The sequence below is a fragment of the Fukomys damarensis genome, unplaced genomic scaffold (genome assembly GCF_012274545.1).
Source record: "Fukomys damarensis isolate Sample0158 unplaced genomic scaffold, DMR_v1.0_HiC HiC_scaffold_23, whole genome shotgun sequence".
NCBI classification, from domain to species: domain Eukaryota; kingdom Metazoa; phylum Chordata; class Mammalia; order Rodentia; family Bathyergidae; genus Fukomys; species Fukomys damarensis.
In genome coordinates, this window is record NW_022900935.1 from 13276599 (window position 1) to 13301447 (window position 24849).

Here is a 24849-nt window from a genome sequence, read left to right on the forward strand (position 1 = left end):
GGCCAAGAGGCAGGGTCTGAAACAGAGATAGAAAGAACGGGGAAGCTGAAGCCCAGAGAGGTTGAATCACCTGCTCAGAGCCGCACAGCAGCGAAGCTGCGGGTACTGTTATGTACCGACAGACCTCAGCTGCTTCGCATACAGCATTAATTCGAATTCTCACAGAATTCCATATCACGGTGCAGTCTGGGGGCTCAAAGGTTTGAAGTGACTTGCTCAGGGTCACCCACTGTATTCTGGCCAGAGATCTGACAGCAGGATGGGAGACGTTTTTAAGCTTGTTTCCCAGAAGTGGGACTTATTTATTGTAGGTGCAACCAGACTTCCAGGTCTCCCAGGGAAGACTCGCTGGCCTAACAGGCCTCTGGCAGCCTGGCACACGGGAGCCAGCAGACCGGGACTGGCTCCCATCCCTCTCTCAGGAGCTTCCTGGTCATCCCAGCCTGAGCGTGGTTCTCCTCTGCAGCCGCGCTCTGTCCTGTCCTCCGCAGACCCAGCGGGCTGCTCTGACCCTCTGTGTGGCAGTGGGTGGCTTTCAGCTTCTCCTGCTGGCCCCTGTGCCGCTGCTGCCAGGCTGGTGAGGGAGCGCCTGGTGGGTCACTCCTCCTCCAGTGGACTGGCTGCCCTGGGTCCCGAAGCTGTGACCTGGCCAGGCAGCACGTGCAGGGCGGTGTGACTCTGTGCCCCGTGCTGGGCTCCTTCTGCACACAGATTGCCAGGGTTTGAATCTTACGCCCTCCCTGTGTGGCCCTGGACAGGAAACGCCACTTCCGTGCTCTCACATTGTCCCTGGGGTGAATGATGGAGGGGTACTCATTCCACAGGAGCCATGCGTGTTGCTGCGTGAGCGAGCGTGTCTAGGCACCCTGCTCCTGCTGAGTGCTGTTACTGCTGTTGTGTCTGCTGAGCAGGGTCAGGGAGGACGCAGAGTGAGGGCCGTGTATGCCCCACCCAGCCGGCCCTGATGCTCATGCTCCTCACCTGTGTGTGGTCCCGGGAGACAGGTGCTGAGGGCCAGGTCCCAGGTGTGTGCGTGCCTGTGATGTGTGTGAGGGTGGTCGTGGGCACCTACACCATTTTACACAGGGGAAACTGTGGCTAAATAGGTTAAATAACTGTTTTTTCTGTACACGTTGGATTACTATGATTATTTCCTCCTTTCTACCTCAAGGCCTTTGCACTTGCTTTCTGTATCTGCAGTGCTCTCCCTTCAGATCTTCACGGGGCAGCAGATCAGTGCTCCTTGCTGCCTAGCAAACCACCCCCCAATCCAGCAGCTTACAATGACAAATGTTTATCATATCAACATTTCTGTGGGTCAGGAATTTGGGAGCAGCTCCAGGGCTGCATTACAACTTTTATAGGCCCTGGGAGCTTCTGCATTTGTTGGCCCCTTCTCTCTTAAAGGAATATGAAAAATGACATTTTATGATTGTGCTGGTATGAAAACAGATTAACTTGATATATGAAAACATTTTCTTTGACCTAAGAGTTGTTTCTTTATCCTAATTTGAAGAGAAGGGAAAAGGTTTTCATGGGTCCTAAAAGTACTGAGGGCCTTAGCATGGTAACTACCTTGTCCAGTGGCTAAATTAGTGTGAGTGGCCTGGTACTCTTGGCTTGGGTTCTCTCATGTGGCTGCAGGAAGGACGGTGGAGCAGGACAGACTGCAGCTATCGGAATGCTTGACTGAGGCTGGAGACTGCGCCCCATGTGGCCGTTGGTATGCGTGGCAAGTCTCCTGACGTAGTAGCTGGCTTCTTCTAGGAGTGGTCAAGGGAGGTGGGGAGAGACCATAAGCTCATAAGCCACTTATGTCCTGCATGGAAATCCCACACGGTCAACATATCATCACTTCTGCCTCATTCTTTTGATTAAGAGCAAGGCGCTAAGTACAGCCTGCACTTAAGTGATTTATGGGATGGCCAATTAGACAATTAGTTCACTGTTTGAAGGCAGTGGGCATATTTTAAAGAGTTGCGGAATATTTAAAAACTATCATGCCTACCTTCATCGCGACCTCCTCTGGTCAGCCAGTTTTGTCCGTTGCCACCCTGCCAATCCGCTCTGATACCACTCAATTTATCACTGTCTGGAGCTCCCTTATTCCTTGGTCCAACTGTCTGTTCCAGGAAGGTGATAAACTCTGCGAGAGGACCCTGTCTGTCTGTCTGTCCACTGCTCTTGCCCTGCTGTTTAGTGCAGAGCCTACATCCATGGGGGCCCCAGTAAGTGCCTGGTGAATCAATGTTTTAATGAGCACGGTGGCAGCGGGAGACCCGGTTGTCGTCTTAGGCAGGTGTGGAGCACATGCAGCGAGGCAGAGGCTGTGCGGGGATAGTTAGCTGTCCAGGGATGGTTCCCGCTGACTCAAGTGTGTGGGAAGAGGAGAGGAGGCCAGCAAAGGGTGTGCAGCCTGGACCTGATCAGAGGCCATGGGATCACTTTGCAATCAGGGACTTTTGGGTTATAGGGTCTAGTGGGGAGGCAGATGAAGGAACAGGTAAATAACAAACTATTATGCCAGTGGAACAGGTAAATAACAAACTATTATGCCAGATACATAATAATAATAGAAGCATATTTGGGACCCATTGGGCTGGATTCTCACACTGCTATTGCCCAAGGAAGCCTTAGTCTTTGGCTTGACAATTGACTGGACCTTGCTCACCTACTGGGGTGTTAGGGGACTGCATCAGTCCTGGGGTTACCTGCTCAGCTGTCCGCTCACCTGCCTGTGCTGCCCCACTCAGCCTCTAGGTGGGAGCAGAGACCCAGGCTTGGCCACAACTCCAGTCTCCTGTAGCCTCTGTCTTCAGAGCTGAAGGCTTTGCTCTACCTGCTACTACCAGCTCTGGGCTACAAGGTGGGGAGGAGGGGAACTCAGACCAGAGCATTAGGGTGTTCCAGTCTGTGTTTCTGCTCCTAAATTTTTCCCTGCACTCTGCCCTCAAACTTGGCAAGTCCTCCTGGAAGATGGGCGCAGAGGGGTGGGGACCAGGATTTGTCCAAGGGTAGAAGAAAGTTCACTGGGATGGGATGAGCTGGTAGGTGACTGTGTTTTTGATATGCAGTTCTCTGTAGCTACAGGAGGAGGGACAAGAGCAGTGAACACCAGATAGGAACCTGTCGTGGTGGCCAGGTGGGGTTAGGGTTTGAGAGGAGCCCGCTGGGCATGTAGGAAGACAGCAGATACCAGAGAGTCAGAGGACACGAGGTATTCTGGGAAGCAACTGGGCAAGCATGGTGGGGCAATGCCAGATGCCAGCCAGAAGCGCAGGCCACTGGTGTGGGGGCAGAGGGTGCAGGACACAGGGTCCATCCCAGATGAGCTTGGGTTTGAGGTCAAGATTCCCTTCCTGGGTAGTGGCATCAGGCAGGAGGAGGGTGGACCAATCCTAGATGGACTGGCTTGTTAGGAAGGGTGTCAGGGCTATGGATGAGGAACAGGGGCTGGAGACCCACAATGGGAACACACTGAGATGTAGACCTTGACTTGGACTCAGAAGGGCAGCTGGCCTGATATGCCTGCTGCATGTTCCTTCAAGCCCAGGTGTCCCAAAGGAGCTGTCATCAGATTTCTGGGAAGATGTGGGGAAACACCTCAGGTTTGGTTTGAGCTTGGCTTGACCAGTGTCCTATGCTTTCCCACCTGGTGGTGTCCCAGGGCCTTGCCACTCTTTCCGTCTGAAGCCCAGCAGCCTTGTCCCCCTGGCTGCAGGTCCTCTGCCAGGCTGGTGTAGAGCTAGAACCTGGCTGCATGACCACAGCTGGCCTTGTGCCCATAGACTGTAGTTGGGCTGGGCCTAGCAGAGTGCCAGGCTGCCTGCCAGGCCTGGGGAGGGAGCTGCTCCTGCTTCCAGCCTCCAAGCTCCTTCTGTTACAGAAAGGCTCAGAGCTGAGCCTGTATCAGGGTGTGGGCCCATGAGCCTTTCCTTTAGTATGTGGGCTGGAACCTGGTCCCGAGCATCTCCTTTAGCTCATTTCTACCTAGTACCTCTCTTCATGTCTCTATTTAAATGTCACTTCCTTGGAAGCAATTTTAATGCCCCCATTATTCTTGCTGAAAGTGCCCTTTGCTTTTTCCTGCAGTGCATTTATTACCACTTGTCATCGTACTGTGCATCTGTGTGTGTGCGTGTGTGTGTATATTTTAACATCTTGAACCCTTGAGTAGACTAGACTTCCCAGGTGGGGAGGAGCATGTCTGTTTTTACTCGTTAGTATATTCCCAGATGTTAGCCTCACACCTGGGACACTATGTGCTTCAAAAATATTTGTTGAATGAGAGAGAGAAGAAAAGATAGAAAGAATGAATAAATGAATTATGGATACCTCTGGGGACAACTCATGTTGGGAATTCACAAAGCTGGCGTCTCTGGATCATCAGTTTTACTTGATAGTAAGGAATTAGAAGTGTTATATTCACTTATTAATTGAAGATTTTACATTGCAAAAGCAATACAGTTTCCTTGTCAAAATTCAATCGATTGCCATTATTTTGAATATGGAAGCCAACCTTGACATGCCAAGGAGTAGAATGTGACTTCCGCCTAGTATTACAGAGAACACGGGAGGCCTCAAGACATCCGGAACATTAGAAGGGTGGTCAGTCGCCTGCCGCACAGCTCCTGCAGGCAATTAGGGCTCTCTGGAGGGAGTGTCTGTGACTCACTCTTTGTGGCCTGGCCATTGTGTTGCTCTTGGTGTGGTGACTGCTAAATACAGGGCTGACTGGATTGTCTTTGTCTCCGAGGAGATATCCAAAGGCCAGGCTTGTGGGCAGGGCTGGAGGAATGTAGAGAGGCACTGGGGGGCTGTATCTGGAAGGAAACTTCCTTGGGGGGGAAATTTCATGGATCTTTTTGGGAGATGGGGGTTTACCCCTGGGGAGGGGCTCCTCTAACAGGTTTGTCATTTCAGAGGGGCAGAGCTGGCTGCCCAGGGCCAGATGCTTCAGAGCTGCAGAGACCTGGGGTGGAGTGGGTGGGGTGCCACTGCATTGTGGGGGATGGGAAGCCATTCTGGAAGTCAGCCAGCCCCAGAGAATGACAGAGTTATGTGGAAAATGCACCCACAGAGTGGCATAGGAGAGGTGGACCCGGAGCCTCACATATCTGGGTTCGAATCTCAGCTCTGCCATTTTTAGTAATGTGACTTTGGTCAAATTTTTTCCCTGTCTCAGCCTAAATTTTGATCCTGGTCATCATCTTTAGGGGCCTGTGAGGCTATTCTGCTCTCTGCTCATTAGAATCACCAGGTAGTGTTTGAAACACCCTGATGTCTGGGCCTCAGCCAGAGCCAACTGAATCAATCTCTGGAGTCTAGGATGCTGTAAAAGCATCCCAGGAGGTTCTGCGTGTAGCAGAAGCCGTGACAGGTGATCTGACCAGAGCCTCGTGATTGGCTCCAGCTAAGGAAACGCACACGTTTCCCAATTAATCCTTCCCCAGGCTCTGTGCTCCATCAACAGGCTGCCTTTGTGCTTCTAAGTGGACTGCTCTTTTTCTGGGTCCTAGCTGTTAGGGACTGGGCTCCAGTGAGGTACACCCAGTGAAATGCAGCCGCTTTTGGTCCACAGACAGACATGGACCCACGGGGAGACAGGAACAGGGACCGACAAGCCAGGCCAGGGGTAAGGGACACCTGCACCTCTCTCCCCTCACCCCAGACAGAGTCAGAAAGACAAACTGACTTAGTGCTTAAAGAGCAGCATTGATGGCTCCTTGAGGGGAGGGGCTTGCTGAAATGCAGATTGTGGGGCTCCCGACCTTAGAGTTTCTGATCATTTGGTCTGGGATGGAGCTGAGAATGTGTATCTCTAGGAAGTTCCCAGCTGATGCTACTGGTCCCTGGGACTGCACTTGGAGAACCACTGACTCAGAGACCCAGAGGGAGGGCAGGCAGTGGGCAGAGAAACCCCGATAAATAGCATCCCTGTGCACACACACTCAGAGCCAGAAAGAGCTGGTCAGAGAGGACATAGGCAGCCGTGCAAACCCATGGATATGCTCTGGGCCAGAGGCAGCAAGGAGACAGAGACCCCCCCACCCCCACATAAATGGAGCCAGGAGTGACGGGGACCCCAAATGCAGATGTGGAGAGGATCCAATAAGGGACGGAGACAATGGCACCGTCCAAGTACCTCACAAAGGACAGAAATGGACTGAACCCCAAAAGACAAGCTGGCCACAGAAAGACAGAGAGGGATCAGCTGAGGGGAGAGAGGTAGGCTGGAATCCAGAGTGAGCAACCAGGAGCTGAAGGGAGGGAGGAAGACAGCTCCTGCCTGGGTATGCTGGCGTGTTGGCACCTGCTCGGTTGGTAAATATTCAGGAAATTTGCCTGCTGGTGATAAAATCCGGGATGGTTTCACATGGGCCCCAGTAGGAGTATTTCCTCCAGCCAGGTGGGTTGCCCAATGTGGTGATGGCTTTGTAAGCAATGGCTTCTCTTTTCTGGCCTGGGTTTGGCCCAAAGGAGACTTTGCTCTTCTTTACAAAGGCTGGGTCCTGTCACCTCCTTCCAGAAGTCTTCTTGACTGCTTCAGCCTGGGGCTCTTGTCTACTGTGAATTCTGTGCCTCCAGCATCTCAGTCTTTGGGAGGTACCTGATTGAACCCTAGGCCCCCTTTCCATTCTAAATAATCTGTTATACTCCCCTCTCCCGTCCTCTTTTGGATCATGATCCCTTATCCACAAACTTGAGATATATTCAAATGTACATGAAATATGAATTAAAAAGGATGAGACAAACAAGCAGAAGTTACAGTGTTCATATATCTTCCTCTGCTGGGAGACCTCTGCCCTAGTTTGGAAGCCTCTTGTCTCTTGTGTCCCAACCTGGACTTGCTTGATCGACCCTGGGAAGTTGCTCTTGATAACAGGGATAGAATGTTTACTCAGCATTCATTATGAGCTGGGCGTCATGCCAAGTGCTTTACATGAATTAACTCCTTTAACCCCCTTAGTACTCCTCAGAGGTGGGCACCACCATTATCTCTGCTTCACAGGCAGGGAGACTAAGGTGGTGAATAACTTGCTCATACCACACTGTGACGATCTGGTGTGTCTGGGATTCGAATCCTGGTCTGAGGGAAGTTCTGTCTCTGTGACTTGGCCCCTGAACCTGCGTCCTCCCAGAAGGTGAGGGCCAGGAGTGCTCTTTTTGCGTTATGCTGCTAAATATTTCCCGGGACCCTGCCAGGAGTCATAGCCACATTATCTCATTGACTTCTTCCTCCAGCGCTGTGGGTTGATATGATTAGCTTTAAAGACCTGTGGGGGGGCGGTGCCCTCCCCTGAGACCTGTCTGGGCCACTCTGGTGCCACCCTGGCTGTAAGCAGGTAGGTGAAATTTACCCTACAACGCATTGAAAGATGCATCAAGTCGCCCTACAAACTGGATTCTAGTTAAGTGCCTGAAAAGTAATTATAAACTCCAGAATATCTTTCAGCCGAGCAGGTGGCTGGAAAATTAGAAATCTATTTCTGAGACACCTTCTGCTTTCCAGAAAGGCTGAGGTTACGTTTCAGTCGAGGCGAGCACCGTGGCCTCCGCGGAGCTGTGCGCATGTGCATGCGCTCGCGTCCTCTCCGTGGCGCTCCGTGCAGCGCGGAGGCGGCAAAGCGCCTCCCCTGCGGTGTCACCCCCCCAGAGTCGGGTTGCTAGGACACGGAAGCCGAGGAGATGCCGGCTGATTTCCCAAACAATTTTTCCTCCAATTAGGAATAATTAGACAAAAGGAGAAAGTGCGCACTTCCATGGGGGCAGAGACGGGCTTGGAGCTCCGACTCCGTGGCGCTCCGTGCAGCGCGGAGGCGGCAAAGCGCCTCCCCTGCGGTGTCACCCCCCCAGAGTCGGGTTGCTAGGACACGGAAGCCGAGGAGATGCCGGCTGATTTCCCAAACAATTTTTCCTCCAATTAGGAATAATTAGACAAAAGGAGAAAGTGCGCACTTCCATGGGGGCAGAGACGGGCTTGGAGCTCCGAGGCCCCCAGGAGTCATTAGGGCTCCGTGGCTGAGACGCAGGAGTGTCGATCCGCCCCCCCGGGGGGGAGGGGAGAGCGTGCACGGTTATGAAGCATCTACGGTAGCACATGGCAGGCGTCCAGTTGCTGCCTTCCACCCACGACCCTCTTTCATGCTTCGAGGGGAGACCAGCTTGTCAAACGATGGTCCCTTCCCGCTCGCAGCCCCGCCGCGCTCCCTCCGTGCTTAAACCTGCCCCCCGCCCCGGGCTCTTCCTGCTCTTCCTGCTCTTCTCTGTGCTGCTGGTGCCTTCTCAGGCTGCAGGTGACAGCTTATTATCCCCGGCACCCCCCCTTCCCCGCCCTTTGCTGCTGTCCTTCGCGGTGCTGATGATGGCTCACAATTCTTGGGTGTATTCTCCTGTTTTCTTGTCTGTCTTCTTAACCAGAAGTCAGATTCCCGAGAACACGGGACAGTGTGTGTCCCTCGTGGCACACTTCCTAGGGCATGAAAGATTCTCAGTGTGTGCTTGTTGAATGAATAAGCGAATGAGATCTCTGTTTTATCTAAAGGAAGCCGAAGCTCAGCGGATCTAGGGTTCTGCCCCAAGGTCTGTGGTGAAGCGGCAGAGCCGAGTCTTGGTCCCACACTTTCACGCTGGTTTTCTTGCTATGACACCTGCTGCCTCTGGCTGGTGGCAGCTGTGGCCCCCACAGATCCCTCTCTCCCAAGGCCACAGGGTCTCCTGCCACCCTTAGATGTAGAAATTCCAAGTGATGGTGACGTGGTCGTGTAGCCTACTGGTTCCTGGAGTCAGCCTGCTGGGCAGCAGACTCTGTCTCTGCAAGGAGAAACAAACCATCCGTGGTCACCTGTTGTCCTACTGCATACCAAAGGCCTGCAATTCCACATGTGCGAGTGACCAGCTTTGTGACCTTGTCCGGGCCTCCCTATTCCCGCCTGTCACGTGGGGATGACCATGGAAACGATGTCATGAGGTTGTTATAAGGACGCAAGGAGAAGTACACGTGGAATATTTAGAATGGTGCCTCGCACTCAGGAAACACATCCTACAGTATAAATTATGGAAGAAGCAGGGATGGTGGACTGCTTTGATCCTTCCTACTTGGCACCCTTGACACATCAGAGGCCAGATCTTGCAGCCTTTTGGGTGCTTGGTATAAATGATTCATCCTGGCATCTGAGCCCTCCACTTCCTAACAGCTCCGCTCTTTGGAAGCTGTAGGAAGCTGACAGATGTGAAAGAGCCTAGTACAGTGTCTGGCATGTAGTAGGTGTTCAAGAAATGGTAGTTGAGCCACCTTGTGAGAACCAGGGCTGGGTGCCATAGATCCCTCAAGTGCAACAACAACAATAAAAAAATAACTGGCAAGTGGTGTTATGTGTCAGGCACTAAATTATTTATAGATCAGTATCATTCTGCACTTGGCAATGAGCTCCATGGATGTAGACTCATCTGTTGTATTTTTCAAGCACATAGTTGGCATTCAACATACATTTGTTGAATGAATTGATGACCTTATTTAATCTTCCCCAATAATTTTATAAGACAGAATTATTATCATCATTTTGTGAAAAACAAAAGGTGAAAAGGACCAGTTACCTGCTGGGGTTCACAAATTAGCACAGCAGAGTCAATGCCAAGGTCCCTGCGTTTAACTACTATTTTCTGTAGATCCCCCAACTTTGCTAGTTTAAAATTAGACTCTCCTCCCCCTCTGCTTCCGTTATTGGCTCTCAAAATGAAAAAGTGAGCAACAGAAACCAAATCCTGTGCCTCTGCTCTGCTCCGTGTCTCGATGGATGGTCCCTTTGCGAGACCCGGCTCCCACACTCGCCTCCCTCCGCCCAGCAGCAAGAGCTGTATTTCCAAAGGCCGGCATCAGATGATGTCTCTTCCCTGCTCCACTAGTTTCCCATCACCTTGGAATAATATCTACACCCATTAGCACGGTCTGCAGGTCCTATGTGATCTGGTCGCCGCCCTGCCCTCCAGCACCTCCCGATGCTTTCCTGTTTCCTCACCTCTCCATCTTCTGCAGCCAGGTGTCTGTCCTCGAGCCCAGCAAGGTCATTCTTACCTCAGGGGTTTTGCAACTGCAGTGCCTTTGGTACGTGGTAGATGACAGGTGACCACGGATGGTTTGTTCCGCCTCGCAGAGACAGAGTCTGTTGCCCTACTGCCTTGAATCTGGGCTGAACTATGGTTACTTGAAGCCAATGAAATATACTAGTAGTGATGCTTCAGACTGGCTTTTTCTGCTTCCTTCCTTGGGAGCTTGGTTGCCACCTTGGGAGGACGCCCAAGAGCCCAGTGGGGGGCTGGTTGATCCACCCAGGCAGACCTTGCGAGGGGCACTGTGGGAAGTCCATTTCCCGAGCCATCCTAACTGTTGTCAGATGAAGCGCAGGCGAGGTGTTCTCACTGAGCTCTGCCCAAACCGCAAAGTTAGGAGCAAATCAATGGCTGCTGTAAGCCACAGCCATTGAGGTGCCCTGTTACTCAGCAAAGATCCAACTGCATAGTCCCGGATGCCTCCTGCTTTGGCTACTGGGAGCTCACCTTCTAAGCCACCTCCTCTGGCTACCCCTTCCTGCAGCTGGCCACTCTATCACATCATCCTGTCTTACTGTCTTCACCGACTTCAGACTGTTTGAGATTGTCCTTTCTGCCTAATAATTTTCTATCTGTCTCTCCACTAGCACGAGAGCTCAGGGTAGAGAGCTCTGGCCTGCTCACTGTTTTCCCAGGGTCAGAGCACCACCTGCACATAGTGGGTCTTCAATCAGTTTTTGTTGAATTGGTCACTCGTGTGTCTGTGTTAGTTTTCTACCGGTGCAACAAATGAGCAAGATGTGGGTTAAAGTAATACCAAATTTGTTATTTTACAGCTCTGTATGCCACAGTCTAAGGTGGGCCAGCAGGCTGCATTCCTTTGGAGGGTCTAGGAAAGAATCTGTTTCCTTGCTAGCTTCTAGAAGTTTCTCACATCCCTCAGACTATGGCCCTGCGTCACTCTGACCCTGGCCCTCCTGCCTGTTGTGCGATTATGTTAGACCCACCCAGCAATCTGGGATAACCTTCCCATCTCAAAATCATTAACCTAGCCACATTTGCAGTCTCTTTTGCCTTATAAGGTAGTATTCACAAATTCCAGGAGTTAAAATTAACATGTGAACATCTTTGGGGAGCGGGCTGGTACTGTACCTGTAGCAGACCTGATGCCCACCTGTCTTTCTCAATGATTTATTTTCTCTACTACTTTCCTCCTTCTCACCCGACTGCCCACACGCTTGACCCCAGCCTGTAGAAATCAAGGTGTGCCTCCATGGGCCAACGGTTCACCTTTCCAATATCTTTGAACCACGAAATCTGGGAGTGATAAGAGGATTCTATGACTTTATAAAATTTAATATTCTGGTGTTCTGGTACACTGCATTGTTGCTAAATACCGAAACGTGGACAGTTCTGTTAGTGTATCAGTGTTATTTCAGTATTTAAAAAGACTCTGAACTGAAGATGTCTGAACTCTACCCAGAGAGTTAGAGGCTGCATTAGGATTTCCGATTGAAAAGGGTACTCATTTGAAAAGTGGGTTGAGTCCCTCCTGGTCCTCAGTGAGGCTGTTCCTGGGCTCTCACTGCTGTTTTACTCCCCATACCCTCTGTAAGAATGAAGAGTGGCTGAGCTTCTTTCCCGTGTTTGGGTCACTTGTATCTCCATCAGGGCCAGTTTGGGTCTTAGATGGGATCTGCCTAGGTTTGAGGAGCAGGGAGGACTTCATAGAAAATGCAATGAAGTTTTGGGAGGAGGACTTAGAAAAGGGAAACAAGATTTAGGGACTCGTCAGTCCCAATTCTCAGCCCTTCTTCAGTCTTTTCACCGATTTATTACCCAACCTTATATGTGCCAGGTACTGTACTGAAGACTTTAGAAATACTAATGAATTTACCCCTCTTAATAACTCCTTTCAAGGAGGTGCTACCATTATCCCTGCTTTATAGAAAAGGGCACACAGAGGGTAAAAAACTTTGTAATGTCACACAGCTAGTGAGGAGCAGCTCTGGGGTTGAACCCTGGTGGTTTGTCATCAGATACCATGAGTTTACAATTGTAAGATGTTGTACTTTGCCAACTGCTAAATTCCCTGTGATTGCCCCTTCTCTTCCTCCAGAGCCAGCTGCTTCCTCATGGGGCCTGTTCCCTACTTTTTGCTACTGTTTTGACCAGGAACTCCATCCCCCATCAGTTTACCTGGAGATATGTAAGCCAGGAGGGCAGAGAAAGCTCAGTTGTAGACCCAGGCCGTGTGTGGGTTCAGTGTTGATCAGAGCTCACTTTTAACAAAATATTAGCATTTTAATATCAGGTAAACTCATGACCAAACTACAGTACTGATTATTTCGCTCTAGAATTGCAGCCGCTGGGTCAGCACCAGAGCTTGAGTAATCACAAGACCATTTGGACAGTGAGCAGAGCACCATCTATTAGGAATTTCTGGTACCTGTGGAATAAACTGGGAAGAGATTGAGATGTCCACACAAAGCTGTTTTTGTAGCACGTAGAATGTAAAGAGGTCTCACTTCCGCTAAGGCAGTGCCACTCTCAAAGGGGACAGTGCACATCTTGGACGGATCTTGGACAGATGCCATCTTTTCCTTTGAGAAGTAGTGCTAGGAAGGGTGACTCTTTCACAGGTGAGGAAACTGAGGCTCGGGGAGGCTCAGCAACCATCCAAAGTCACATCTCACAAGAAGGAGAGTTGGTGCCTGTGTCCAGGGTTTGTGCTTTTTAAAATTAATTAATCAATTAATTAATTAATTTGTTACCCGGGATTGAATTCGGGTTCTTATGCTTGCGAGGCAGGCGGTGGAACCACTGAGCTAAATCCCGAGCCCAAAAATAGTTCCTTCTGGGATTTTTTTTTTGGGGGGTACCAGGGATCGAACTTGGGACCTTGCACTTGGGAGGAGGCAGTGGAACCACTGGGCTAAATCCCCGGTCCACAAAAAATGGAGTGCTTCACAAATTTGCGTGTCATCTTTGTGCAGGGGCCATGCCAGTCTTCTCTGGATTGTTCCAATCTTAGTATATGTGCTGCCTAAGTGAGCTTTGGTTGCTTTGCTGCCTCAGAAGAGAGGGCCGGCGTGGGTGGTGGTGGTAGGTTACTCCACAGTAAGGCTGCTGGCACTTCCTCTCCTCTGTCTCATGGCCAAGGTGGGGCCAAAGGACTTGCAGCAAACTCAGGTTTGCGGCCAATGAGAGCCTTTCTGTCTTAGGGGCACAAGCATCCCTACTGGGAGAAACGGGAGCGGGGGTGATGAGAGGCTTCATGAGACAGAAGGCATTGCGGGGATCTTTGACATGTGGCAGGCGACCTCTCCTTTTGGGACTGTCTGCACGTGAGGACGTTCATTCAGTAAGCGTTTCCTGAACCCCCATGCCAGACTCTGTGCTGGGTGCAGTGGACACTTCAGCGAGTAGTTGAGATGTTGCCTCTCCTCCTCTGCTCCACACCCAGAGAGGTTCTGGATGATGGAGATGTCCACGCTGCCTGACAGGCACCCAGGGCCCACAAGAGGCTCCTGAGCAGTGAAATGTGACTAGTATGACTGTAGAACTGAATTTTTTGTTTTATTTAATTTTAGGTGATTTAATTCAAAAAGCCACACGTGGCTAGTAGCTACTCTGTTGGACAGGGCAGGTTTAGGAGGAAAGACAGATGGTAGGCATAGAGGAATGCTCCTAGGGAGAAGTGCTTTGCAGGAAAAAAGTCACGCAGGTGAGAACGCGGGGAGTGTCCTAGTTAGACTGGGTAATCAGGGAAGGCTTCTCTGAGGAGGTGACATTGTAGCAGAGACCTGGAGGAAGAGTATAGGCCACAGCAAGAGTCAGGGGAAGAGCATCCCAGGCAGGGAGGCAGTGTGTGGAGAGGCCCTGACGTGAGGCAGGGATGGGTGTGTCCAAGACGGAGAGGACGTCAGTGAGCTAGCACAGGGAGGGCAGTGGTGAGTTCAGGGTGAGAGAGGAGCAGGAATCTGATCATGTAGGACTTACAGGCTTGGATAAGGAATCTGCATTTATTTAAAGTGCAACAAAAGCAGTGGAAAGGTCTACTCTGCCTGCTGTGAAGAAGATGGGCTGTCAGTGGTAACAACAGGAGTAAGGCAGTGAGGAGGATGATGGTAGCATGGAGTAGAACCGTGGCTTTGGAGATGAGAGAGAAGATTGGATTCAAGACAGACCTGGAAGCTGGGTGTGACGGCACATGCCTGTAATGCCAAGAGTCTGGGAGGCTGAGGCAGGAGGATCCCAAGTCTGAGCCCAGCCTGAGCATTTTGGTAACTCAGGAAGATCCTGTCTTAAAATGAAAAATAAGTAGAGCTGGGATGGAGTTCAGCACAAAGTCGTGGTTTCAAATCTCAGTAATGAAAAAAAAGAGACATATCTCAAAGGCAAATTTGGGTTACACCTGGATTGTTATAAGAGCCAAAATAACTATCATTTTGTTTAAGCCACAGTGTTTAGGGGACTATTTTCTTGCTTTTTTTTTTTTTTTTGAGATTATTTATTTATTTAGGTACCAGAACTCAGGTTCTTGCGCTTGTGAGGCAGGCGGCAGCACCACTGAGCTAAACCCCCAGCCATTTTTTAAAAAAAGTTTTAAATAAACTAACAATTATAAAAAAAAGAGACAAAAATGATAGGCTTTATAGATCGACTGGATGTGGAAGGCAGGCAAGACGGGGGCATCAAGCCTGATCGGAGTCCCTGGGATAATGAAGTGGTGGCATTATTTTTGGAGAAGAGAGAGAGGGAGGAGGACTCCAGGCTCGTGGATGGTTGTTGAAGTCTGAGGAAGGCTGGACGCTCATCTGAGCCTGCTGTGTCTCTGCGGACTGAGTCTGCGAGTACACGCGTGGGTGAGGGTGCGCAGTGCTTGTGGTGAACACACACTTCTGCTGTGGGATGAGCGTGTGTGCATGAGTGTGTACAGTTTGGATGAGTGTGCGAAGTGTACCCGTCCTTGTAGCCGTGGACAGGATGGTGTGTGCACATCTGGGGAGGTCTCTTCGTCGTGCCTGAGGGTCTGTCTCAGATCCAGGGTGAGCCTGGGGCTGTGTGTAGATGATGAGATATATGTACAAGCATATGTGTGTGTGTAGCATGACTATGTGTGCAAATCTCCATCTGTGGAGTGTAGATTCACACACAAGGGTGATTTGCATGTGTCTGCGCATCTCCTCTGTGACGCTTGAGTGTGTGTTCAGGGTCTGTGTTTGATACCTGCTCGGGGGACTGTGTGCGCAGGTCTGAGTGTGTCCATCCACAGGGAGAGTCCATGTATGTATATGCAGAGGTGTGAAAGGAGGGTGTTCCAGAGATGGGTGTGTTGGGGTAAGTGCCTATCTGTGTGCAGTGAACGTGCCTGCCTGTGCACTTTGCGGCTCCCGCGCCCACAAGTCTTAGAGACAGCAACTTGCAGAGCGTGTTATGACATGTTTATAGGTGTCTCAACCTTAGCATTTTAAATTTCCAACCCAAGGCAATCCCAAAAGATTACAGGGCCATTTGTTTCTGGCTCTGCTTTAAAAAGAAAGTTTCCAGTGGAAGGCCTTTTCTTCCTCTAACCTGGCAGTGCCACCTGATTCTTCAGGCTGCAGAAGGCAGAAGGATACAGATGTGGGGTCTGCAGCAGTTTGTGGGGGGTGGGGACACTGAAAGTGAGCTCGGAGAGGGGCCTTTGACTGTGGAGAAGGAGTGGGGGGTGATGGGAATGATAAGGTGAGAAAACTCCAAACACTGTCCTCACTAGGCAGGCCCAGGACACAGAGGCCCTGTCCCTGGCACACCCTGTTCCGTTCCTGTCTGCCTGAGGCTTTGCACATGGTCCTCTGCTTCTCACACCACACACACTTGTGATTTGTCTCCTAGGTGCTCCAGGCAACTCCTGACACACTAAATCCCCTTCCAGACTGTTCTGGGGACCCCGAGGAGCCCTCTGGTGTGCCTTTGACAACCATAAGCATCTACCATTTCTCTCCTGCTCCCCTCCAGGTGCTGTGATGATGTGTCCTATCCCCACCAAAGCCCAAAGTGCCAGCTGTGCCCACTAGGCAGAAGGACACATGCCTTGCTTGTCAGTGCCGAGGGTCCGAGGGGCTGCTGCTGTCTTTCCTGCTTGCGTGGATCCGTGGAGGTAGGAGAGAAACAGCAACTCAGATACAAGCGTGGGTCTTTGGAGGACCTTTGCACTAGGTCTCAGGCGAGGCTGCGGGGGTTGTGCTGGAGCACTGAGTGACACAACAGAGCCATGTTTCACCCTCCCTGGCCTGGTCTTTGGACCTTGCTCCGTGTCTCACTTTTTCTTTCCCACATAATGGTGCTAAGGGGCTGCTTTTGTTCTGGTGGCTGATCTCACCCCTCCTGTCAATGGACTGGACTCCCAGGGTACCCACAAATTGGGCCCTGGCATGGACTCTACCTCTTCTGATAGCACCCATCTGGTGCTCTCACTCTAGCCACTGGGGTCTTGTTTGAAGAGCTATTTACAGTACTATGTGTAGCCTTGAATGGAGTGGATTGAGCCTGGGGCAGGAGCTGTGGCTTGGGTCTGGAGGCTTGGGGGTGTTTTCTCTCTTTTGACTGTTGTTTAGGCATTCACTTGAAGTACTCTCTACTCACCCAAAGGGTTAAGCCTCTAGTCTGGGTGTCCTGGACATCTTGTTTCCTGGGCTTTCCAGGCCAAACTCATTATGTCACTCAAGCTTATCTCATAGGAATTACATTTACACACCTAGCAGGGTAAAAGGGTAGGAAAATCCCCAACGAGGAGCTATGGATGCTCTTTCTGAAAGCTGTAGGCACTTAAAGGCCAAGTTGGTGATCTTCTTTTCCTTTTTAAGAAAATAGCTTTATTGTTTTGGTAAAAATACTGTGTCTAATTACCACAGAGTGGCAAGATATCTTAATGACTATGGGCATGGACTCTGGAGCCTGCTGTGGCTCTCATCTTGGCTGTTGGACTGTGGCTGAGCCCTCTGACTTCTGTGCACCTTAGAGGATTCCCATCCTCTATGGTGGAGAAGATGAAAATATTTATTTCTCAGGGTGGTTATGAGAATAAGATAACATAGCACATGTAAAGGTTTTACAACAATCCCCAGCACATAATAGGCACAATACAGAGGTCATCGTCATTACGATTGCTAAACATTTAAAAACATTTTTATTAGTACAATTGCTAAATATTTTAATGATGCAGCAATAAGCAAAATTCACATCAAAGGCAACAACTCATGGAACCTTCTTTCAGACATCTCTTTTTGGGTTGAAGCACACATAGTTTTATATAAATGTGATTTATAATATATATGATATCTATCATATCATAGATATCATATCTATCTATATATCAGATACTTTTTCGTCACGTAAGCATATGTCTTGGATATTTTTCTCTATCAGTCTACATAGATGTACTTCAGTCATTAGTATTACAATTTACTGACCTAATCTATCACTGACTTGTGGGTGAAAAGTCTCTTTCTCACTGTGATAAACAACAGTATGGGCATATGTTGTGCATATGTCTTTCTGCATTTGTGCTTTCTTCTTGGGTTAAAGTCTCGAACTGGGAATGCTGGGTCAAACAGTATGCGTATTTAAGCTCTGATACATATGGCTGAACTGCCCTTTGGAAAGTTGTACTAATTCACACTCTGTCCTCTAGCAATGATGTCTTTTTTTGAGCCTTTTTCATCTTGATTCTGGGCCTCTCCTTGAGCCCACCCTGTGCCCTGACATGAGGCCACCTGAACGCAGAAGGGAGCTGGGTGAACACATTTTATTTCCTTTAATCAATCCATGAGAACATGAGCTGCCACTAAGGGCATTTCTGAGTGTGGCCATAGCAATGTGTGATGCAGTTGCTATGGCTCTTTCTGAAGCAGAAAGGGTGAACCACAAAGCATGAAGAGGCCTGTTGAAAAGTGACTTTCATTAATGCTAAGCATTGTTCTCTCCAGCCTGTAGGTTGAAGTAGCCGGGTTGATTTTACCAGGTATTGCATGCAGGCAGAGGCTGTAAGAGACAGATTGCCCTTTTCAAAGACGATGGCCACAGCGCTAGTTTCCATTCCCCATGCTGGTCGCCCTGGCACCTTGCTATGTCCCATCAAGAAGTGGAATGTGATTCTCCTCCTCTTCAGTTTGGGAGAGCTTGTGATCACTTTGACCAATAGAATTTTTCTTAGTTCCCAATCTGCACCTTTGGGAGCAAAATGAAATTGTGGTTGTTTTACTCTACTAAGTTTTGGGGAACATTTAGCCACCACTTTTGGGAAAGATAGTGAGGTGCACACATTTTCAATCTTAGGGTACCTAAGAATAAACTGAGGCTCTCATTAATGATTGACTGTTGAGATAATGATTAATTATTAACTATTGACTACCATCCCAGAATTATGGACTGAGAATCTTAACTAGGGTGTCTTCTCTGCCTTTTGACATTAAACAGGAAATGTTGTGTTGCCATATCTTTAACTAGAAATGGAATCCATCGTTTCAATAACCTTCTTAAAGGGTCTTTTATCCAAAGAAAGTTGAGCATGCTTGGGAGAAAGTTTCTGCTGTTTGATCTGGCTCCAGCCTCAGGAGCCTTTTTTCTTCCAGCTAGAGCTTTTGGTTATACTCGATGGGTTGGCTTTCATCCCAGAGCATGGAATGATTTAAGCCCTCCCAGGTACACTCCCCGGGACACAGTGAAAATATAAGATAGTTGGAGCAGCATGTACCAAGGTCTGGAAGTGGGACTGAGCCGGAGTTGATAGGAAGGAGTAAGCTGATATTAAGAGACAGATGCTTTGAGATCTGATCACAAATTAGAATGCCAGGCTAAGGAGTCAGGACTGAGGAAACAGGGAGCTAAGGCAAACTTCCTGGCAGAAAAGTGTCAGGTCACCACTGTGATTCAACAAGATGCCTCTGTGACGGTGCTTAGGGCAGAATGTGGCCTGGCAGTTAAAACAAAGGAAGAACTAACTCTGTATTTAGGTTCAGGCTCAGTGCAAGGATGAGCAGAGATATTCCTCCTGGGAGTTCTGAAAGAGCTAGCCCCAGCATACTGCTCCTGTTCACTAGGTATTCGTGGCTGATGGAAGAGTGAGGGGTCCATTTGTTTTGTTTTTTGAGAAGAGTCTCACCAAGTGAGAGAGAGCCTGGCCTCAAACTTGTGATCCTCCTGCCTAGGACACCTGGGATTATAGGCATGTGCCACCCACCTAGGGATCTGTTTTTTTAAGCTAGGGTGTTAAGGTCTTGGTGATTTTTATGGTTTGTATCTAGATGTCCCCCTAAAGCCTCAAGCACTCTTTTGGGAGTGACTGAATCATGGGTGTGTGATATCAGATCATGGGTGTGTGATACTGGATTAGTCCACTGATTAGTTTAGCATATATAGTTCTGGATGTGGATGATGGATTTACCTACTTTGGGTGTGGGTGGCACCAACCAATAGGCTTGTAGCCTGGATAGGATAAAAAGGGAAGGAAGGAAGGCCCTGCTGCTTCCTGCCTGCCGTGCCATGGATGGTTTCTTCTCTGTCATGCCTCTCTGCCGTGTCACCCTGACTTGGAACCAGCCAATTATGTACTAAAACCTCTACAAACAGTGAGGTAAAAATAAACCTTTCCTCCTTTAACTTGTGGTTATCTGGAATTTTGTTTTGGCAGTGAGAAAGTAGTTAAGACAGTGATGGTGTTTCAGAGGGAAAAATTAAATTTCTGGCACATCTTTGGGTGGGCCACTCCACCTCTTTGGCCTCCATTAGTAAATGAGAAGTTAGGAGACCTGGTAGGTTCGTGATGGTGCTGGTCAAGTCCTGCTATCACAGGATAAAGGTGACAAGCATATATTGACTTCTGGTCCATCACTTCATTGAGCTCGTTTCTGAGGTGGAATCTAGGTTCGGGAGGAAGGAAGTATACTAGATTAGCAATGTTTACCTGTGTTGATGGGTCAGGGGCAAGTAGCTCGTCTTATCACACCTAGATGGAAATCTCATGTGCACACAGCATGGCTTTAGCCTCTCATTTTATTTTTCAATTTTTAAATTAATAACGAATTCATTCATTTTGAAATCATGTTACTGACATAACTGTGGATTGAGACTGTTAAAAACACACATGCAAGGGCCGGGGATTAAGCTCAGTGGTTCTGCCGCCTGCCTCGTGAGTTCAAGGATCTGAGTTTGATCCCCAGTACCAAACCAAACCAAACCAAACAAAAAACTGTGCAGAGGAGTCCAGTTTTTTATTTCTGTTCCCTTCCCCTTGTCATGTTTTTCCTCCCCAAGGTAATCATTTCTATTTATGCTTGGTTTGTCTTCTTATTGTTTCTTTTCAAAATTACAAAATGCACTGTTATCTTCTCTAAGCTGTTTTAGAACAATAAAAGTGCCAAAATATGACTTACTTTTTCTTACTCAGATTTCTTTCTTTGCAATAATACTTTCATGGTAGTGTAATGTGTATTTTGAAAAGCACACAGCTCTTCAGTGTTTTGCTCTGTAGATTGAAAATTCGGAAACTCTGAGTGACTGTATCCGTCTAATCACTCCTCAGATTAAGAACAAGAACACTGCCAAGTCGCCACAAGTGCTCCTCACACGTAATGGGTTTATCAGATGTTTGGGCACCTTTTGTGAAGTGCCTGTTTAAGTCTTTGGCTTATTTTTCAATTGTAGTGTCTGTCCTTTTACAGTAGGTGTGCAGAGCTTGTTTATGTATTTTGCTTGTTGAATCTAAGGCTGGTTATAAATATTGCAGCTGTCTCCTATTCTGTGGTGTTTTGTTGAGGAAATCTGCACCCCAAAGTCATGAAGAGATTGACCTATGCTTACCATCTAGAAGTTTTATTGTTTTGTCTTTAACATGTAGGATACATGGAATTGATTTTTTTTTTTTTTTTTTAAAGACAGGGTCTCACTTTGTAATTCAGGCTGGTCTCACTATGTAGCCCAGGCTGGCCTTGAACTCATGGCGATCCCTTTGCTTCAGGCTCCTGAGGGCTGGGATTGCAGGTGTGCACCACCACACCCGATGTGAAATTAATTTTTATACATGGTGAGGCAGGGGGGTCTAAATCCGATTTTTTTCTCCCTGTTTGGGTATCCCTCAGATCCAGTACTACTTAATGGAAAGGAACCCTTTTCCTCTACACTTCAGAAATTCTGTTTTAAAACAATATCAGTTGAATCATGAGGTTGATGTGCTAATTTATTTTGTAAAATATGTTAAAATATATACGCACTTGTGAAAGTAAGCCATAATCTGCATTATATCACCTAAAATCCTTTTACATAGCATGCTTTAGGAAACCCCTTGGTGAGCTGTTAGGATCACAGCAGTGGATAAGGATTTTCTGTAGGAGTAAATTTTTACAAACCCTTGAGAATTTATCATATAAGAGGCTCATGTTTGCTTTAGAAACATGAAAAACACAGATAAATATAACAAAGTAAAAAAAAAAAAGTCAGCCATAACCCACTCACCCAGAAGTAAAGGCATATCACTCGGCTATCCTGTTGCTAATATACAATCCCTGATACTCACAACTTAAAGGACAGGTTTAATTCGGCTCATATTTTAAAGGATTTAGTCCACAGTCAGCGGGCTCCATGGCAGGAACACCATGGCAGAAGGGTGTGGGGGAGCAAGGCTGCTTATTTCATGGCTGCAGGAAGTAGGGCAGGAAGTACTGCTGAGAAGACAGGCTGGGGACCAGATAAAATACCCAAAGCCAGGCCTCTGTGACTGCCCTAGACACACTCCAAAGTGTGCTCCACCCGGTCCCTCGGTCCCTCTGGCAGTTCCCAGCCAATCAAGTCGACACAATCAAGCGTAACTGTCAGACCATTACCATTACCCCCCATACTCACAGACATGTTGCATTTTATTTAAACAAAAGAGGTAATGATATCTAGGTGTGGTGGCACATGCTTAGTCCCAACACTCTGGGGCAGGAGGATTGCGCATTTAATCCTAGCCCAGGCAAGTTAGCAATTCAGTGAGACCCTGTCTCAAAATAAAGAAATGAAAAGGGCTGGGGCTATAGCTCAATGCAAAGGCCTCATTGCAAAGGCTTCATTTCCAGTATTGGGAAAAAAAAGTAATGAAATGCATAGTGTATTGTACCTTTAATTTAAATATTTTCTTAACTCCATGTCAATAAGTCATATGTTTACATAATAATTTTAATGATGCCATGAAAAACATGTTCACTTTTTCACTTTCCTTCTCCCACTCTCTAAGACTCTTCCTTTAGTCCCCTTGCTTGATGCTACTTAAGCTTAAGAAATAACCTCTGTCTTTTTCTTTCTTTCTTTTTTTTTGTTTTTTTTGGTACTGGGGATTGAATGCGGGACCTTGCGCTTGGAAGGCAGGTGGCAGAACCACTGAGCTAAATCCCTGGCCCAAGAAGTAACCTCTGTAAAAGGTTGGGGGTGTGTAGCTCAGGGACAGGTGCAAGGTCCTGAGTTTGATCCCTGGTACTGAAAAAAAAAGAAAGAAAGAAAACTCATTAAAAAAAGAGAGAGAAATAACCTCTGTGTTCTCTTTCATGATTCTATTTCCTTTCCTGCCCCCGCCAGTGACCATTATTTTAGAGTTAGTGCTTCTAAATAACTTCAGTTGCTATGCATGGTATATACTTTTTAAATGTCTAAGTGGACCCATTAGCAACACATGGAATTGCTTTGTAGGCTTTGAAACTTTGCATATCTAAATGGTATGCTACTACATACACTCTTTTATAGATTATTTCTTCACTTAAAATTATATTTACAGGTTTTCTCTATGTTCCTATATGTAAATTTCACTTATTCATTTTTAACTACTGTGTTATGAGCATTTCACAATGGATTCATCCATTTCTTACTGGTAGGAAAAATAAATAATGATATCCCCTTGTTGTGAGAGTTTCATTAGAATTCATACTAAGGACCAGAACTGCAGAGTAGGCAACTTAACTTTACTATTTATTACCTGTCAAATTGTTCTCTAAAATGGCTATAAATTTATGGTCCTATCAGCAAAGTGTAAGATTTCCTATTGCTTTGCATCCTAACTAGCCCTGGGATTGTTAGTTTTGTATATACTTTTTCCCATCTCCTGGGTGTGAAATGGCATGTGTATCAGCCAGGTGAGAAATCTGACAGCACACAAGGTATTTCAGACAGAGGGAGTTTAATAAAGGGAATTGGCTACAAAGGTGTTGGGAAACTGCAAGAATAAGAAGGGAACATAGAGCAAACTCACAGACAATCGCTGCCGGGAGCAGGTACCACCCCTCAGGCTAGAGGAACGAAAGAAAACGTATGTGGACACTAGGACCTAGGAGCTCAGAGCCTGGGTCCTGCAGAGCTGATACAAGAACCTTGGAAAGGGGACTGGCCAGCTGCTGCTGGTCTGTGGGAGGAGTGATGAGGGTGGGCCAGGGAGTGTGGATGGAGACTGCAGACTGGAGCTGGCTGCTGCTGCTTGCTAGAGTGGTGCTGGCAGGAAAGGAAGAAACAGGAACTGAGCCCTCTCTCTCCTCGGTTTGCCTTCCAATCTTCCTCAAGTACCTCCTAGTGCTGGAACCTAACAGGAAGCCAGCTGGTCCTGGAGACTGGGAAGCGCCGTGTGCAGACTCCTGTCCCCAGCAACAGCAGTCTCTGGAAGGGTGGCTTCAAGCTGAGAGACACTGGGTAAATAACCTGCACACCATCCCACTGTGTATGTGTTATGTCTAGGGTCTTTCCTTTTTTCATGTGTAGCTATTTTAAACAGTGCTCCACAAGCATCCTTGTACACGTTTTCTTCAGAGTAAGTTTCTGGAGGTAAAATTATAGAGTCAAAGGAAATGTGTATTATATTTAAGGCTTTTGGTCCAGGCTGATGAAATTGCTGGAGGAATTTGAAAGGAGAGGAGTACCTCCTGTAGTATATTCCTGGAAACCACAGCAGAGAGCGGACCACAATAGCTTCTACACTGGAGGGCTGCTTTCTGGGGATGGCTTCCTGCCTAAGGGTGAGAACCAGGAGATTGTATCTAGAAAAAGAGAGAGGTGGCCTTAGACTTCTGCATCATTTATACTACTTAGTGTTAGCGCCTGGGTTGTACAAAAGAGACTTAAATATCAGTTGCCACTGACTACAGAACTCACAGCAAATTATAAAGTGCACAATTAGAGCGGACAAAGATATAATTTCTATAGCATGTATCATGCATGTCATTTACCTCCAAATGATACATCCTTGCTATTTATTACCTGTCAAATTAAGTGCGGATTTGTTTGCTTCATTGGATTTACAAGGGTTAGGAGTGCGCGTGTGTGCGCGTGTGTGTGGGTGTCTGGGTTAGGAAGCAAGGACTAGAGAGCAGATAGAGAGGGAGATGAATTTGAATTTAGGCAGATGAGGGAAGTGGTGGCCACCTGGTTCACTGGAATTGCCAGAGACGTGGGAGGCAGGATGTGCAGGAAGGAATGAACTGTGGGGACGAAGGCCTGGGTGTCTATGGGCACTGCTGCAGAAAACCCTCCTCTACCACACAGGCTAGCTAAGAACAGTTCTACCTGGCCCAGGTTCTCTGGCTGTGTCTGCTCAGCTCCAATGAGAGCATGCATCCATAATCAGATGATTGCAATCATGAGACTCCCTACCAGCAAGTAATCAAGAAGGGAAATGCCATGCTTGCCTTGGAGCAGGCCCTGCAGAAGGACACTGACCTTGGCTAGGTGGTGTGGAAGATGTAAGGTTCAAGGCTAAAAGAAGATCTCTCCAGCTGTTTTTTTTTTTTTTTTTTTTTTTTT

At 48.0% G+C, this 24849-nt stretch overlaps 1 protein-coding gene and 1 non-coding gene across 2 annotated transcripts in view; one reads left to right on the forward strand and one right to left on the reverse strand.

Moving 5' to 3' along the window:
• The window catches only part of LOC104877001, a 181830-nt gene that overhangs the window by 4195 nt on the left and 152786 nt on the right, over positions 1–24849 (forward strand). The window contains exons 3-5 of the mRNA XM_033767259.1: positions 526–577; positions 7013–7145; positions 16054–16195. Of these exons, the coding sequence (XP_033623150.1) occupies positions 526–577; positions 7013–7145; positions 16054–16195 (327 nt within the window). The remainder of the gene's footprint in view (positions 1–525; positions 578–7012; positions 7146–16053; positions 16196–24849) is intronic.
• Positions 13002–13106, reverse strand: LOC117287469. The gene has a single exon (XR_004518765.1). It is a non-coding gene; the product is annotated as a U6 spliceosomal RNA (small nuclear RNA).